Raw genomic sequence first — 17697 nt, 5'->3', positions numbered from 1 at the left:
AGTGTGTCCGGCCAGATGGTATATTTTATCAGCCAGGTGACGGTCACACTATTAAGCCGGTGGTTGCGCGCGACATAGTCCCGCTTAAATAAATTCAGTCAACGAGTTATTGATTCGAAAAAGTGCTGCTATTCAAGTGAGTACCGATACCAAATCGAATGGGAAAATTCTTGCATCTGGTACACAGCTGTCAGTGGATAATTTCACACAGGATTCGCTCTTGGCAATCTTTTCAGTGCGCGCGTGTGTGGTATATCCTTGTGTATCCTTGTAGTCTGGCTGGCGCCGCGTGTTTTCGCGTGGGTGTGTATGTGTGAGTGAATAGATTTTCGCCAATATTTTCTCCACGCCAAATAAGAAACAGATCGGCTGTACTTGAGTCTTAAACAACAAAAGGAGAAAATGTGTGTCTAGAAAAATCAATAAGCTGTGAAACTGATTGGGTGTGAAAGAAAACGGGCGGCGCTAGGGGGAGGTGGTCGGCGGCGTTTACAAAAACTTTTTCCCAAAATGTAAGGTCTTCCGCTGCGGCGAGAGTACAGTTACAGTTACTTTCGATATTTTGCATAAAGTTTGAGAGCCACTGCCGCCATGTGCAGCTGTTTTCAAGTCTGTTGTGGTTCGTTATTGTTGCTTCGCAGCTGCAGTAGCAACAAACACAACACCAACAACAACAAGGCAGGAGCAGAGAGCGTATGCGACAAAGGGCGAAACAAAAAGAATCAACTTCCCTGCGCACTCTCCCGCTCTCATATCTTCTGGCAGCTTCCAGACGGCTCCGCTCCCGTTCTCTTTTTCTATTTTCGCCCAACAACAAGAGGAACACAAACCTTACATATATGATTCATAATCGAACTTCCCCTTCTCTCTCGTCCTTTACATCTACCTCCTGAAGTGTTCATATCTCGTGTGTAATTTACTTATTGGAATTGTGGTGGTCTAACGAAAGGTTCTAATAAGTTGTTAATTTCACCATAAGAAGTACGATATGTCCTGATGAAATCAAATTGTGAAATTCCTTTCTTTGATATATTATTTTCCCCTTTACATAGTCTAAGTAGTTTATAAGTCAGATAACGATCGGTTTTCTTAAAAATATTACCTTTAAAAAATCCAATCTTTGAATTTGTGACCTAACTTTAGTATCTAATTGCATACTTTTGGGATGGTTTTAAAATCTAGCAAGACTCCCGGAAAACCAACAATGATACCTTTGTCAAAAAAAAAACATTGGTTGTTTTTTAATATATAGGAAATATGTAAAATTAAACTATAATTATTATTCAATGAAGAATAATTAGGATATAGACAGATATGTCCCACTGTCCAACATTATATCGTAGGAGAGGGGAGCGTACGCTTTTTGCGTCTGAGCACTAAATTTAACAAGCAGAAGTGGAACAAAATAGACCAACGTCCCGGAAAGTATTTAAGTTTTGAAATAGCAGTGCGGCGAGTACTTTTGCAACAGTGCCTCAAAAACTGTATAAGATGCACAATAAATCGAAATAAAATAAATAATATTTTCGAACCAAATCCGAACCTCAATTCGGTTTGCTTACGTCAAGCAAACAATTTTCGAATTGGAAGAAATCGGCTTTTTCTGCGCGAATGATATCACGACTAAACAGATTGCTCCCGGCCACGGATGAGTTGTGGGCGGGCGTTGGGGTGGCAGCAACCCTGCAAGGTCATAGCGTGTACACAGTGCCGCTGCCGTTTGAAAGGTGTGTGTGTGTGTGTATGTGGAAATGACTGACTTGATGGTCTCCTTATTGCAGCATGCACCGCACAAGCGACTCTCAAACTCTCTAGGTACTTCCAAGGATATTATCAGTATCAGTTATTCGAGTTTTTTCCACTGATTGGAGCACTAATGCGTATACTTTGGAGACAATAACAACATAGCCTAAAGTTTCCACAAATGAAAAGTTTTTAAAATTAGAAAAATAAAACGAAAAGGGTCAAACTTAGAATCGCGTAAAAAACAACTTCTTTAAACTTTGAAAACCAGAACGCTTTTCTAGTTTTTAAGGTTATGAAAGAAAGCGGCCAACTTCTTATATTCATGATTAGGAAAGCTATACATATAAATATAAATATAATATATAGTAAGAAGCCGTAATCATAATTATAATAATATTTTGAAATATAACGGGGCTACAAATATTTGTTGAATAAATCTTTGATTCTTTCGCTGGTCATGATAATCATTATATACTAATGCAAAAAAAAATGTTTGGAAAGTAGTTTAATCTAAAATGCTCTTCAATTCTCTTCTAACTAAAATTGTAATGCTGGAAAAGGGTATAAATATTAATAAGATTTATGACCTTATACATAAGTCTGTTGCCAGGGGCCCATAAATTTATTCAATGGGAATAGTTTCTTTATATCTACTACATACAATATAAATATAAATGGTACAGTAAACAATTCCAGTCTATGTTTATATGTATATACACATTTGTCCAAACATACATATGTACATATGTACAAATATAAAAAAATACAGCCATATGTATGCGAAATTCAATGAGGCAGCAAAAAGCGCCTTTTGTTGTTTTGGTTCTTAAATCGCGGCGATGTTGTTTTTTTGTTTTTGTGCACACGTTTTAAAAATCAGCCGACAAACTCGTGATTTTTATTTTTGGATAAGAAAAAAAACCACAACCGCCTCAAAGTTCAAACTCTTGGAATGAATTTTAAGAAGGTAGAACAGAAAAGAATTGGAAAATAATGAGTATAACAAGCAATAGGCAAAAAAAGTATGCTCGTGCTGGCATTATTTTGCTCTTTCAATACTCAAATTGGTACAGTCATCACGTGATGGAAATGTTTGACATAAAATAACAATATAATAACCCAGTTATTATAAAAGGAATTGTAAAAGGTAGAACAAATCTTAAAATGGTCCATACAAACATCTTTTTTTAAATTGTTTTCTTTTCTTAATTTATTTTATTAGAGTTGAACGGTTTTATTGATAAATACTTGTACACTCATTACTAATAGAATGATGATTAAATTTAATTATAATACGGGTTTATCCTGTAAAGGATATGTCGACCACGACGCTATATTTTTTTATTCGGAAACAAGATAATATTCAAAGTTTAAGGAATATAAAAGTTAATTATATATACATTTTCAAACCATTTAAGTTTAATATATGAGAAACATCTAATTTAGTAACTTATTTAATATTTATATCTATTTTGTAATATTTGTTTCTCTTGGTTACAAACTTGTTGTTTTTGCCAATGGTTTGTTGCACGTGTTTGTTAATTATTTGTTTGTACGTCTTTCACACTTGAGGGAACACTTTCAATTGGATCGGACCGGCTTTGGGTTACTTGGCATAGGAATGGGCAACGGGATACCCTGTGTGGGGCAGCATTGGGTTGCTCTCGTGAGGGAGCAAAGAAAACAAATAGTTTGTTCACTATTAGGATGGTTCACTTAAAGTTATATTACTTAATTCTATTATTGTTCAACTATCCAGATTTGCAATAGGTTTACTGGCTCTAAATCCGAAAGAGTTTTTTTATTGTTAAATTTGTATATTAAAAATGTATCTTTTAGTGCTATAGATTCATAGATCATGAAAAGAGCAAGTAAGGAAGAAACTGAAGCAAAGTAAAATATTTAGCAAGGAATTGGTACTGTAAGAACTTGGTGAACTCACTCATTGAAAAAGTGAGCAACTAAGCTTGTTCCCTAAAGTGAAACCTTTTACGGGCCAGAGCCTGGGCTCGCCTAGTTTGACAGCAATTGGATCAGGCGGTGTTAATTTAAAACAACTTACCCCGGATTCAGCGGCGGCATGACCTTGAACTTGCGGCAATAACCACCCCAATAATGTGCAAAAGTGAGCCCACCATCGCAAAGCCAACGGGGAGCTACATACACATTCACCACCAACAACAAGTGGAAATCGCTTTAGGGGTGGTAGTGCATTGGGTTGACTTGGTCCGCCCTGGAAACAACCGTAACAGGTCTTTATCCAGGCTGTTTCGGTCTGATCCGTCCTTGGGACAGTGCGGCAAATTAAATCAATATTAAATGCAGTTTACTATTTGAAGCGGCCATGGAAATTGCAGTTGGTAGGCGGCAGGCAATGTCAAGGCTGTCGGTGACGCGGCAGGTGCACTGAAAGAACGACTGTAAGAACGACAATTGTTTGATTTAAAGAAAAATACAATAATATTGAAATTAACTAGTAACTTTACCGTTCAATAATGCAACTTTTGTATACACTTTAATATATAAATGTTCCACTTGTATGGTGATAGTTATATAAGCTCCTCACCTCTAGCATATATGCACACACCTCTCTCTTCTACTAGTATACCTTTTCTTGGGTCATCTGTTGTTATTTTGCACATGCCATTCAATCCAGTTTAATTTTCTATTTCCATGACATGCAATGGCAATAGTAAAACCTGAAGCCAGGAGGCGGGAGGCGGCCTGCCCATTGATTGTCCAGCTCAAAGTCGACCTCCTCGGTCTTAAGGGTTCAATTTAATTACCAACTGTCCATCTACCAGGCAATAACTATTATTTTGTATTGGACTAAGTGCGTGAATTGATTTATTGAGCAAGGAAGTTACGTACGGACACTAGGGTTGCTCATTAAAATTAAGTAAATAAATTATATCGAGTTACATTTGCTTAAAACAAACTTAATCAGAAGAAGCAGTACAGATGTCTTGGGATGGGGCTTTATTTTATTAGATGTTAAATTTAATTATATGTATAATTAATATTATTTGATTCCAAATAAGTCTCTATAGATATTCTCTCTTCAGAATTAGCTTTTCAAAGACCGAAAACCTGACCACTTTGCGTGCTTTCTTTATTTATAGTTCAAAAGTTCAAAATACGCAACAAAATTGTAGGCTATTACCATAAAACTATGATTGTTTCCTTCCCATTTTCATTGTGAAAATGGGAAATGTGCTTTTTTAGAGGGGGCAGAGAGCCGGTGAATGTAGCACGCAAATATAGAAATTTCGCAACCATACGTCATGGCATAAACGGCATAGAGCGTGGCGACCTTGCCAAGCCGCGGTGTCAGCCATTGTCCTGGTTACACTTGCCCCAGCCCCAGCTCCAGCCCCAGCTCCAGGGGTCTATCCGCTATTCTCTGACCTCCACGCAGCACCCTCTTGGCGTCATTTGTCTTCCACTTGTTTTCTGCGAGGGATGTCCGGGGTTCTCGGCTCTTATATTCGCGTCAATGTCAATGTGTTTATTCTTTGTTTGTTTGTGGTGAGTGTGTGAAATAACGGCAAATGTTTATAGGTTTTTGTTTCTGGAAGACGGTGTATCATTTGTAAACATTTAATAATTCAGGTTCTTTATATAAAATTACCTAATTACTACATACTTAAGTCTCAATAATATATTAGAGGAAATGTAATGTGAGTTATATAAAAATTAAATCTATTCTGAAGATAAATGATAAATTTAAAGAGCAGTCTTTGATCAATGATGATTATTGTAAACAATGAAAATAACATAACATTGCATCACTTGCACACAGTCTGGACAATAATAACAATAACAACGGCAGGCTACAATTACGAATTTTCAATTGCGATTTTTCATTTTCATTTGAATTGTCGCACAGCACGCCCTACCATAAGATCCGGCCACGTGCTTTTGTCCAGCTGTACCGCGAAATAAACAAATTAAGGAAAAACTGGACAACACACACAAACACAATTTCAAACAATTCAATTTCAATTGGAAAACCCATTCATTGATAGCTTGTGTTCCGCTCGTTACCGGTTAAAAGTAGCTCAAAAACGATGAGCGCACACGCAAATCGAGTGAAAATGGAAATTACTTGATGCATCAGCGTACAGTGCGTTTCATTCTAAGCGATTTAAAAATATATATTATATGTCGATCTTAGTTTAGCACCACTAAATGGTTGTTAAATGTTTTTATATGAAGAATACAACTTATATAATGATTTCAAGCAATTTTCCTTTAATTTGCATAAGAAATTGATTGCTGAAAATAGCTATGAATTTAAAAATCATCCAAATACCTAATAACATTTCAATTTGGTCATATTTTGCGTTATTAAAATTTTGTGAATACACAAAGTAGATTTTTATAGTTTTGTCGATATCCTTGTATTATTATTGATGTGTGTATTTATATTTTTGTCGATATATTCATATTCTCGTCGATATGTTTACGATAAAACTAAATGTTTTATAAACTATAATTGTTGAATGGATATATAGTTTAAATGTGTAATAAACTCAAAAGCTAAATTAAGTTTAGTATTTCTATATTTTACATTTCAAAATGTCAAACTTTTCCATAGTGAAACTAAATTTTTGGCCATCTATTATATTTCGATATCGATTTCAATACTTGCGATACGCACGGTTCTTTTGAAAACTAAATCCCGGCTGTTTTGACCGGTTTGAATTGATTGTTGATGGAGGCGGTTCTAAAACCATTTTCGGTTTAAAGAGTTTTTAGTTGTCATCAGGTATTTGTCAGTAATGCTTGGATTAAAATTTATTTTAAATATCCTGTATTATTAAAAGAATGTTTTCCTTATATTTTTTTTGCAGACATGGTGAATAATTTTCTATGGTGGAAACAACTTTGCTACCCCAAACGTCAGGTAAGTTCGGCTTATTTATATAAGAGGAGTACACCTTTAAATCGGTTGTTTTATTTTTAATATTCCTTTTACTTTTTCACAGTTTGCCAACTCGACAATTTTTAACTCCTACTCAACATAACAAGAAACTTATTAGTAATAACAACACACAACAACACTATTATCCACTTACTCAACAACATCAACAACTGTCGTTTAATTCCAACAATTGCTAGAGGAGAGCCATCCGAGGATTAAATGAATGCAAGTGGAGTTGATGTTGTGCCTGTAAACGATAGCAGCAACAATAACAGCAGGGATTCGTCAGGGCGAGGAGGTTTTTAATTTACGAGTCTATTTCTTTTGTGTGTTTGTTTAGTCCGCGTTTAATTGTACATCATTTTTACTTTTTTTTTTTTACTTATTGCATACTTTTGCGGCAGAGCTGGTCCTCAGCTTTTGAAGTGAAAGAGCGGAGATCGCTTTATTCAGGGAAATAATTAATTAAGTCACCCAGGCTTCGCACCGTGCGAGTTCCAAGCGGCGAGTTGTTGCCCAATTTTCATTATGAAAATAACGACAATGAAGTTTAAGCGCAAATATGGCTGTTTAGAGAATATTTGAAACGAATTTCTCACTTATTAACCAATTTGAATTTTTTGTTTCGACCCTCATTTGTTACTCGTAGTCTTGTATTTTATAAGTTTTGAACGATTGTTTTGCACAATTTAAGTCATTTACAAAACCACATCACAGTTAAATTCGCAAATACCCCCCACACACAAACAATACATAAAGATCTTGAGTTTCGGTTTTAAAGAAGAAGAGGAAAAGGCAGGGATAGTACTCAGTATTTAGTTAGAGTTGAAGAGTTTAGAGGCTTGGACAGGAGACACAGAGAAAGATAGAGAGTTTTGAATTACATTTAACACCAAACAACGTAACAACATCACAAACGGCAACATGGAGAGCTTTTCGCCGGATCTATTATGGATGGTGGTCATCGGCTTTATGATCGCGTTCATTCTGGCCTTCGGTATCGGTGCCAACGACGTGGCCAATTCTTTTGGCACCAGTGTCGGCTCCGGGGTCCTCACCATCCGTCAGGCCTGTGTTCTGGCCACCATATGCGAGATTTCGGGGGCAGTTCTGATTGGTAAGTAACTAAATACATTTAATAAAGCATATGAATTTATTTTGTTAAAGACCTTATCTTGCGAGATTACTAAGATTTTCATTCTTTGCAGGCTACAAGGTGTCAGACACCATGCGCAAAGGAATCCTGGAAGTGGGCTTGTACGAGGGCGCCGAGGAGGTGCTAATGCTGGGATGCGTCTCTGCTTTAGCCAGCAGTGCCGTGTGGCTGCTGGTTGCTACCTTCTTGAAGCTGCCCATTTCGGGTACGCACAGCATCGTGGGCTCCACAATCGGCTTCTCACTGGTGGCGCGTGGCGTCCAGGGTCTGAAATGGTCCACGCTGGGTACGATCGTTGGTTCTTGGTTCATCTCGCCAGTGATGAGTGGTATTGTGAGCATCCTTCTTTTCCTGGCCATAAGACGCTTCATTCTGCGCGCCCAAGAGCCGCTGAAGGCGGGCTTCCGTTCCTTGCCCATCTTCTACGGCGTGACGTTCTTTATCAATGTGATAAGCGTAGTGCTAGACGGACCTAAGCTGCTCTACATGGACAACATCCCAACTTGGATAGCGGTGGTTGTCAGCCTTGGTCTTTCGTTGCTGGTAGCTCTGCTCACGCAGATTGTGATCGTTCCGCTACAGCGCCGTAAGATCGCCAAACGATTGCGCGCCGAGAATCCGGTCAAGTTTAACTTCGAGGACTCTGTCGGTAAGTTGATCAAGAAATAAATATCATAGAAATCGTAACCCAGGTTCAGCATAGCAACATACAGATCTAGACGTAATAAAAGACCTAATTTTAAATACAGTCTAATCCCGATAATTCGTACCCCGCTAAATTGAAAATCGCGATAATTCGTAAAAAATTCTTTCCCCTTGAAAAAAACTCGTTAATTCGTAAAAATTCCATACATTTTGGTCCCCTCATTAATTCGTATTATTCGGCTCAACGCAATGAATATTGAACCTCTTATAATTTTCGTAACCTCTTATAAATCGTAATGCGATGCGAATTTTTTTGTAATTAAAGCACCGTTAGATTTTGCATACAGCAATGCCGCTTTATGTCGCTATGCATTATGAATTTTGTGTTTCTCTCGCTGCTTTCTTTTAGTTTGCTGATTTTTTTTCGGAGAGTAACATCGTTCTGTGAAAATGTCACAAAAACGTACGCAAAAGACGTTACCAATCGCGCAAAAACAAAGCATTATTTCGGCGATTGATAATTGGAACAAAGAAAATTGAGGTGGCAAAACAATTCGATGTCGCTCCATCAACAATAACATGCAATTCTACAGAAAAAAGAGTTAGTTTTGATAATGCAAGCCAATTTTGGAAAGTTTGAAGCTTTGTCCCAATAATTCTGAAAGTGACCAAAGCAATCAAAAATTACCAATTATTTTAAAGCTTGAATTTTCGTTTTTTATAATTTAATGTTTCTGCTTAATTGTTTAATTTTTTGTTACTATAATTTTATGTTATTGTTTTGTACATACTTATAATGTTTGTTTAATTTTAATTTAATTTAATTTTAATTAAAATATCAAAAATTATTTACAGACACTTTTTTTTATGCCAACACAATTTTATAATAAAAAGATTCTTCCATAAATCTGAAAGTTACTAACAGACTACTATTACTCAAATAACCTCAAGCTTGAATTCCGTTTTCTATAATTTTAATCTATCAACACTCTCGTCTTTTATTTTTACTTTGTTATTTTCGTTCCTTTAACCTTCGTTTTTCTTATCTTATCTTATTTAATCTTATAAACCCCGTTTATTCGACTCTTTCATTTTTGAGCCCCATTAAATAGAAATCTCGATAAATCGAATTCCCGTCTAATTCGTAAAAAAAGTGATCCCCTTGCCATTTCGAATTATCGGGACTCGACTGTAATATTAAACAGAGAAGAGCTACTAATCTTGCATTTCGGACTCTTAAATTGCTTAAATTAAATTGTTAAATTGTTTTGTTGGCAAAATTTATTCAGAAAGACAATGGTATAATGATGTCGATCTTTGTTTTCACAGCCTGTATACATTTAGGCATCAAATGGTAAATAGCGAATAAGCAAACATGAGCACAAGACGTTTGCTCAAAACAAACTAGTGCAAAACATGGCCTAACAAGTACGATTTCGACTATTCACGGGCCTGTCTTAGAAAAGATGCGATTTAGACTAGTTTTTCTCTTCGACTTTATGGTCATTCTTGCGAGTCGATTGTATTGGTATTGTTATCGATTTCCCATCTCTTCTACTAAGTATATAAATCGAGATAAAAAGTTGGTTATGATATTCGAAATATCCTGAACTAAATATCGAATTTGAAATATCGAAAAATATCAAATTTAACAAGAATTATATATTCGATATGTTGCAAAACTAATTTCTGAAATAGATTGTTAACCTTTTCAAATTATATTACAAGATATATTAAATCAAATATCAATTAATCGCATATTTCTTTTTATTCTTCAGAATCATCGCCTTCGGGCAGTCCCAAGAAGCAGCGCCGACCCCTCTCGTTGGTCAGCGAGGGTAAGCCCTTGCCAGCCATTGCAGAGATCACGGAGCTGGTCTCGCTAAGCGATAACACGCCCAAGACCTTTAAGCTGGCTCCCTACGGCCTGGCCGCCAAGAACAACAATGCGCTCGGCGAGGAGTACAAGATCGACCCGCAGTTGATCAAGAAGGCTGAGGATCTTTTGGGCAAGGCCAGCCTGGACAACACCGATCTGACCATCACTAGCCTGAACTTCATAGACGAGCAGCAGCAGCAGCAACACCAGCAGCAGATGAACGGACGCAAGTTGCAGGAGTGCTTTAAGCGGGTACAATCGCCCAAAGAGGAGCCAAAGGTACAAGCGAAACTCATTACAGGTTTCCTACTAGTAAATTATTTTATAAACTAAGCTTGACATAGATATAATTTTTTTTAAGTAGAAAATATTTACTAATAGACGCATCTTATTTCTAATTTGCAATTGCAGCACAAGGGAAACGTAGGCGGTATGGATGTGGGAGTTGGTGCTGGTGCCAAGGCCACCAACAACAATCTGCAAGTGGTGGAGAGCGGCGGCAGCCTGGACTTGATGATCAGTTCCACACTATCGCCCAATTCAAGCAAGGTGCCGCTTATCGAGAGCAAGGAGGCCTTGAATGAGCAAGAGGACGAATTTAAGCGGGCGGCGGCTGCGGACGGACGAAGGACTAGCGGCGGCGAGGAGACCCAGGAGATCTCAATGCTTTTCTCGTTCCTCCAGATCCTGACGGCCACCTTTGGAAGCTTCGCGCACGGCGGCAATGATGTGAGCAATGCCATAGGCCCACTTATTGCCCTGTACATGATCTATCGCGAGGGCTCAGTTATGCAGCGGGCGGAAAGTCCCATCTACATACTTATTTACGGCGGTATCGGCATCTCCGTGGGTCTCTGGCTCTGGGGAAGGCGTGTCATCGAGACCATTGGCAATGACCTCACCAAAATTACCTCATCGACGTGAGTTTTCATTGATTTTATCTCTAAACGGGGTGGCGGTGTCCCAAATTAATGTAAAATAAAACAATGCAACAACGAATATTGTCGCCATTATCATAAATTTAAACATTAATCAGATGGGAAGACAAATCATGCTAAATACTGTATTAATTTTAAATTTTATTTTTTACAGTGGCTTCACAATTGAAATTGGAGCTGCCATTACCGTACTGCTGGCCAGCAAAATTGGCTTGCCCATTTCGACCACTCACTGCAAGGTCGGTTCGGTGGTTTTCGTGGGTCACGTAAGTGCAGCGGGTCGCAAGAAAGGAAAGCCGAATGAACAGGATCAGATGCAACAGCCCGGACTGGAGAAGGAGGCGCAGGACCATCCAACTGCCGCGCCAATGGAAGATGGCAGTGTCGACTGGCACCTGTTCCGTAATATTGCCTATGCCTGGATTGTGACAGTACCGGTTACGGCTCTGCTTAGCGCCGGAATGATGTATGTGCTCTGTGCCATTGCTGTTGACGATATGGGCCAGGCCTAGAGGGGAGATCGAGGATGCGGTCAGAGCGTGCCATTCAATTATTAATTGTAGTTGCAAAACTAAAGTAACGTTTCGTAATTGTACAAGTTGGAAAACACAAAGCTTAAGATTAAACACGCAAGAGAAACAACACACAAGGAAAAGTGAAAAGTCTTAACAAAATTACTAAACTCGCGTAACTAAAACATTGTGTTTAGGTCATAGAACTTCTCTGAACCTAACTGATATTATTATTATTTAATATGTAATGCCGTGATTTGATTTTATAGTTTACCCGTCGAATTTTTTTTCGCATCCCAACTCCACTCAAGATTTTGTAGACCTGGTCCGAACCCACTCAATATATTTTATAATTGCAATTATATCCATTAATAGAGCAGAGCAAAACACTTGAATAAAATACAAACTATGTACAACAACCAAGATTGTTTATATAAAACGCTGACGACCAGATTAAACTCAAGTGACTGAAGAGTCTCGGAATGCAACTCGATCGTTCATTGTAAAATGTCCTTTTTTGCTTCGGTTAAATATTATTCCAAAATACAATTAACGAGGCTCTCCAGTCCGTCTTAAATTTACATTCCATTGAGAGCCAGTTCGTAAAGTATTTCACTATGTAGATTTACGAAAAATAAATACAAAGTTATGACACTAAAACATCTCTTTCCTTACAACATTCAAAGTTTGAATTTCAAACGTTTTAATATACTTAACAGTTTTTTGGCCATGTGAACTGTATATCCCATACAGTCTAATCATAGAACCCGCCAACCGAGGAACAATTAACTGACTTCATTTAATATTGCGACTATAAGTAAATGTATTTGTAAGTAAAATTTAAGTAACAGAAGCGTAAGGTGATTGCATTGTGTCGTTTAGTCAAATCCTTTGAGTCTGTGGGGTTCGAATTCAATTGGATTAAATCCTGGTGGATCTCCTGCGGCGCCTGCCATTGGTACTTTGGCGACCATCGCGTCTCCGTCTACGCCTTACAACGGCCGGCCTTTTGATTTTCCTATGTACATGGTATTTATGTTTCTGCGGTGTCTTCTTAGTAGAAGTTGAGGGAGTTGTGGTGGGAGCTACGGTGGTGGCATCTGAAGAGGAGCTGGCGGCGGTGGTTGCTGGGTCAGTTGTCGGGGCCGTGGTGGGAGTGGCCGCAGGATCCGTCGGGGTGGCGGTTGCTGGATCAGTTGGCGTGGCAGGAGCAGCTGGGTCAGTCGGAGTGTCGGCTGCCGAGGCAGTCGCAACGAGGGCCACGAGGCCGAGGAAGAGAGCTAGCCGGGATCGCATCTTGGAGTGTATGAAGTGTGTCTCTGACACTGTTGGGACTACAACATGTATTTTCAGCGAGATGACGGGGTATTTATATCCGAAATCGTACGGATTGGAAGATATTTATTAGACTTGTTTGTCCCTTGCAAACAGTACAATTTGTACTTGTTTGTCGCGATTCAAGATGTGCCATCGAAATTTAGAACTGGGTTGTTGAAACAGACATCAGACCGTCTTTTTAAATAGCATCCGAACAATTGGATGAAATCTTTAATGCCAGCTTTGGCGATATATGATGTACAAATATTTAATTAAACTCAAGAAAGCTGGATTTAAAATGGGAAAAACCAAAAATTAGAGACCGTATTGCCTGTAATATCTTAGAATATCTCTAGAGTCTTCGTCTTTATATACTCACAAAATTATAAATCAGCTTATGATTGTCCTATTGTAAAAATTTATAAATAAAAAGGCATCGTTTATGAAAATCAATTGGTTCAAGATAATTATGATACCCAGTTTCAGTTTTAGATATCTGGTGAATTTTATTTTTTCGAAATAAAAACTGTCTGTCTGCACCAAATATCCTTTAACACTAAACTGCAAAGTATATAGCATTCCAATAAAACTTCTTACCAGCTTGTCGAATTGTAAAAAAGTTAAATTATTTGCAAATTATTTTTGGTTAACGTGATTAATGTCGTTACTAAAATGTAAGTCAGGCTTTAATAGCTATCAAGGTGTCGTCACTTTCAACTCACCTCTTAAAGAGGTGTTTATGTTTTATATAATTTGAAACAATATTAGAGAGGTACTAGAGCAACGATAGGGAAAAAATATAACAAATGTACAACTTCCTTATTTTAAACATACTTCCATGTTTTATGTTACCTTATCTTATCTTTTTTTTTCGATTTCAAACGTTAAAAATTACGATTTTGACCCAACTAGCTTGTGTTACGTCGCCTGTTTATATCGTATATTAGACTTGCAGTAGGTGATTTTATTTCGAAATTTATACCTATTTCGTATAAATACTGTTAATAATTAATAAAAGTAATATATTACATTAAAAAAAAAGTTTCATTGTTCAAAATATATAGACAATTAGACCTAAGTTTAAGGAAATGGTGTGCTAATTAAATTCTTCAAATTTGTTGAGAGTAGTGTAAAACTTAATAAGGAAATTCCGTAGAAAACTGAACCTAAAACAACTGATACTTGCATTGAATTTTTGATCTATTATAACCAACATTTTTATGAAAGGTCACTTTATAAATTTTGTATGTGGCGAAACGACTAACGTTAGCTTATTATTTGAATTGATAAATAACAAGAAAGGAGCTAACTTCGGCACGCCGAAGTTTATATACCCTTGCATATAGAACTTCTATGAATAGGAATCCATACAATTTAAATTATATATATTTGTGTTAAAAAACAATGAAGTAATACTTATATTTGCAGTTTTACATTCACTGATTTGCATTTTTCCTCCACATCAAACGATCTTTTGTATGGCACCTATATGATATAGTCGTCCGATTTTCATGAAATTTGACATAAAATTTAAGACTTATATAAAATGGCTATACCTTAAATTTGATGAAAATCAGCTAAAACCTGAAAAAGTTATAAATTTAATTGTATTAATTTCTCGATCGTTCCTATGGGAGCTAAATGATATAGTAGTCCGATTTTCATAAAATTTTATGCAAAATTGTAGAGTATAGTAAAATGGCTATATCTCAAATTTGATCCAATTCTATTGAAAACTGAAAAAGTTAAAAATTTTTTTGGAAAAATTTTCCGATCATTCCTATGGCAGTTATATGATATAGTCGTCCCATCCGGTCCGTTCCGACATATATACGAGTGAGAGTATATAGAAGGCTAACTACAAAGTTTCATTCAGATAACTTTAAAACTGAGAGACTAGAAACGGACAGACCGACAGACGGACAGACGAACAGAAGGACAGAAGGACAGACGGACATGGCTAGATCGACTCGGCTGTTGATCCTGATCAAGAATATATATACTTTTTATAGTCGGAGGTGCCTCCTTCACTGCGTTGCAAACTTCTGACTGAAATTATAATACCCTGCAAGGGTATAATAATAATAATATGATATTAATAACTTAACACTTGAACAATTTTCTCGAACAATTTTTCTTCAAAAATATTTACATCGTAACTGGGTCGGGTTTTCCTTTTACTTTTCTCCATTTTTAAAATAATATGAGTACCTCTAAAAAGGGGTTGTGCCAAATTTCAAAACTATTGGCTCAGCAGATTAAGAGTTATCTTGCGCCTAAAACTTTTTGATGCTCAAATGTCGGCCATTAAACCCACTTTTAAACGTAACAATTATATACATTTCCATTGTACTACATTACATTTCCATTTCCACTACAGTAATACCAAAAACTATACACTTATACACCCTTTGGTAATACATACAATAATAAGACCAAGTTTGGAGAAAAAATTAATATAAAAAAAAAGAAATTAGGAATGGCGTTTGTTAAGGATCAAATAGTCTCGGGTCAACATATTACTTATATTCAAAGACATCTACTTTCATTAAAATAAGACTGAAGCTAAGGTCAATTTTATTGCAAAAATGTCTTATGTATACGAAGTTTTTACTTTCATTTTAAGTTTTAATTTCACTTGACTTATACAATCTTAACCTAAACATGACTTCAAAGATTCGGTATGGGACTCTATTTCTACAAAATTGTGATAATTGTGATTGTGACAATAACATCAACTGGGACATATATTTGTATATAAAAATATTATCCGTCTAAGAAACAATCTGCCACATAGATATAAGACAATACGACAGGGTTGCAAATCAGCTTAAATATTAAATTAAAGAATACTTACAGTAAAGTGAACAATAATTTAAAGATTATGTTAAAATATGTATATATTTCCAAGTCCAGGTGACTAGTGCTACAATTATGAGTGTGAACTTGCTGCACCAGGATAATAAATAAACAAACTTAATTTAATTTAATACATACAAAGATGTATCAAAATTAAAAAAAAATGCTTTTGGGACAAAAAATATGAAGATTTTTAAGTGACTAACCCATTCACCTAAATCACATTGAAAACCTATGAATAAACTTATAGATAGATTAAAACGGAAATGCTTTTGTTACGAAATTCAAAATTCCATTACAGAACAATTGCAAGACTTTAATTTGAGGAAAGTTTAAAATTGTATTAAAATAGTCCAAAGATAGAGGTGAATATTAGGCAGTTAATACAAATTTGTTAAAAATAAAAAAAAACAATAGTAAAATTAGTAAAACTAAAGTTTTTCACACTAAAAGTGTTTTACTATGAACATTTGGAACCCGCTCTGAAGTAGAAATTAGTCGATAATATTTAAAAAGATTATACATTTAAAAAAAATATTTTAATTGAAGATGGTCAATCTCTAAATTTTCATTCTCATTCATCTCGTAGAGAATATTAGTACCACTGTCCTCGAACTGCACCAATTCATCGTCCTCCACGCTAATGACGACGCCTTAGATGATTAGATTCTTCTAAAAATATGCGCCAAATGGAGCCATCAGCCAGCTTTTAGGTCAGCTTAAAGCCGCCTTTTGACAACTTGAAAAAATTCTTGCTTTTGACCAGGCTGTCCACCCTTATAGGGGTGTTGGCACCTTTTCGAGGACCGCCTGGCATTGGAGTCGTTGTTTAAGCAGGATTAATGAAATAATTTTATTTTAGATTTCTACTATATTTAAATGTATGTAATTAAAACTAAAGTAACAAAAAAGCGTAAGCGTGTCGGTTAGTCAAATCCATTGAGTCTGTGGGGATCGAATTTAATTGGATTAAATCCTGGTGGATCTCCTGCGGCGCCTGCCACTGGTACTTTGGCGACCATCGCGTCTCCGTCTACGCCTTACAACGGCCGGCCTTTTGATTTTTCTATGGGTATGGTATTTATGTTTTTGCGGTGTCTTCTTAGTAGAAGTTGAGGGAGTTGTGGTGGGAGCTACGGTGGTGGCATCTGAAGAGGAGCTGGCGGCGGTGGTTGCTGGGTCAGTTGTCGGGGCCGTGGTGGGAGTGGCCGCAGGATCCGTCGGGGTGGCGGTTGCTGGATCAGTTGGCGTGGCAGGAGCAGCTGGGTCAGTCGGAGTGTCGGCTGCCGAGGCAGTCGCAACGAGGGCCACGAGGCCGAGGAAGAGAGCTAGCCGGGATCGCATCTTGGAGTGTATGAAGTGTGTCTCTGACACTGTTGGGACTACAACATGTATTTTCAGCGAGATGACGGGGTATTTATATCCGAAATCGTACGGATTGGAAGATATTTATTAGACTTGTTTGTCCCTTGCAAACAGTACAATTTGTACTTGTTTGTCGCGATTCAAGATGTGCCATCGAAATTTAGAACTGGGTTGTTGAAACAGACATCAGACCGTCTTTTTAAATAGCATCCGAACAATTGGATGAAATCTTTAATGCCAGCTTTGGCGATATATGATGTACAAATATTTAATTAAACTCGAGAAAGCTGCAGAAAATGGAAATAACCAAAATGAGAGATCATAGATGGTGGCTATCATGTCTTAGAATATCT

At 36.9% G+C, this 17697-nt stretch overlaps 1 protein-coding gene across 3 annotated transcripts; it reads left to right on the top strand.

The window, feature by feature from the left end:
• Nucleotides 1-13: 13 nt before the first annotated feature.
• On the top strand, nucleotides 14-12463 carry NaPi-III (Na[+]-dependent inorganic phosphate cotransporter type III). Of its 3 annotated transcripts, none has more exons than XM_020960495.2 (7): nucleotides 14-136; nucleotides 6603-6655; nucleotides 6738-7790; nucleotides 7882-8478; nucleotides 10253-10632; nucleotides 10765-11273; nucleotides 11446-12463. In XM_020960495.2, the coding sequence occupies exons 3-7, from the start codon at nucleotides 7598-7600 to the stop codon at nucleotides 11801-11803; spliced, it is 2037 nt and encodes a 678-aa protein (XP_020816154.2). In that variant the 5' UTR covers nucleotides 14-136; nucleotides 6603-6655; nucleotides 6738-7597; the 3' UTR covers nucleotides 11804-12463. The 3 variants fall into 3 exon arrangements, with proteins under 3 accessions (XP_020816154.2, XP_086689888.1, XP_086689889.1); XM_086833762.1 differs by having other exon boundaries at nucleotides 128-313; XM_086833763.1 differs by having other exon boundaries at nucleotides 131-303.
• Nucleotides 12464-17697: the final 5234 nt, after the last annotated feature.

The sequence above is a fragment of the Drosophila serrata genome, unplaced genomic scaffold, assembly GCF_035046125.1.
Source record: "Drosophila serrata isolate PLE 108 unplaced genomic scaffold, ASM3504612v1 contig_272, whole genome shotgun sequence".
Classification (NCBI taxonomy): Eukaryota; Metazoa; Arthropoda; class Insecta; order Diptera; family Drosophilidae; genus Drosophila; species Drosophila serrata.
The sequence above is the reverse complement of the archived record's forward strand: the minus strand, read 5'-3'. Positions and strand labels throughout refer to the sequence as shown.

Bases quoted from the DNA above. Each gene is read 5' to 3' on its own strand.
- NaPi-III (XM_020960495.2), top strand. From the start codon at position 7,598: ATGGAGAGCTTTTCGCCGGATCTATTATGGATGGTGGTCATCGGCTTT. The intron at 7,791-7,881 runs GTAAGTAACTAA...CATTCTTTGCAG, and splicing joins TTCGGGGGCAGTTCTGATTG to GCTACAAGGTGTCAGACACC. The intron at 8,479-10,252 runs GTAAGTTGATCA...TTTATTCTTCAG, and splicing joins TAACTTCGAGGACTCTGTCG to AATCATCGCCTTCGGGCAGT.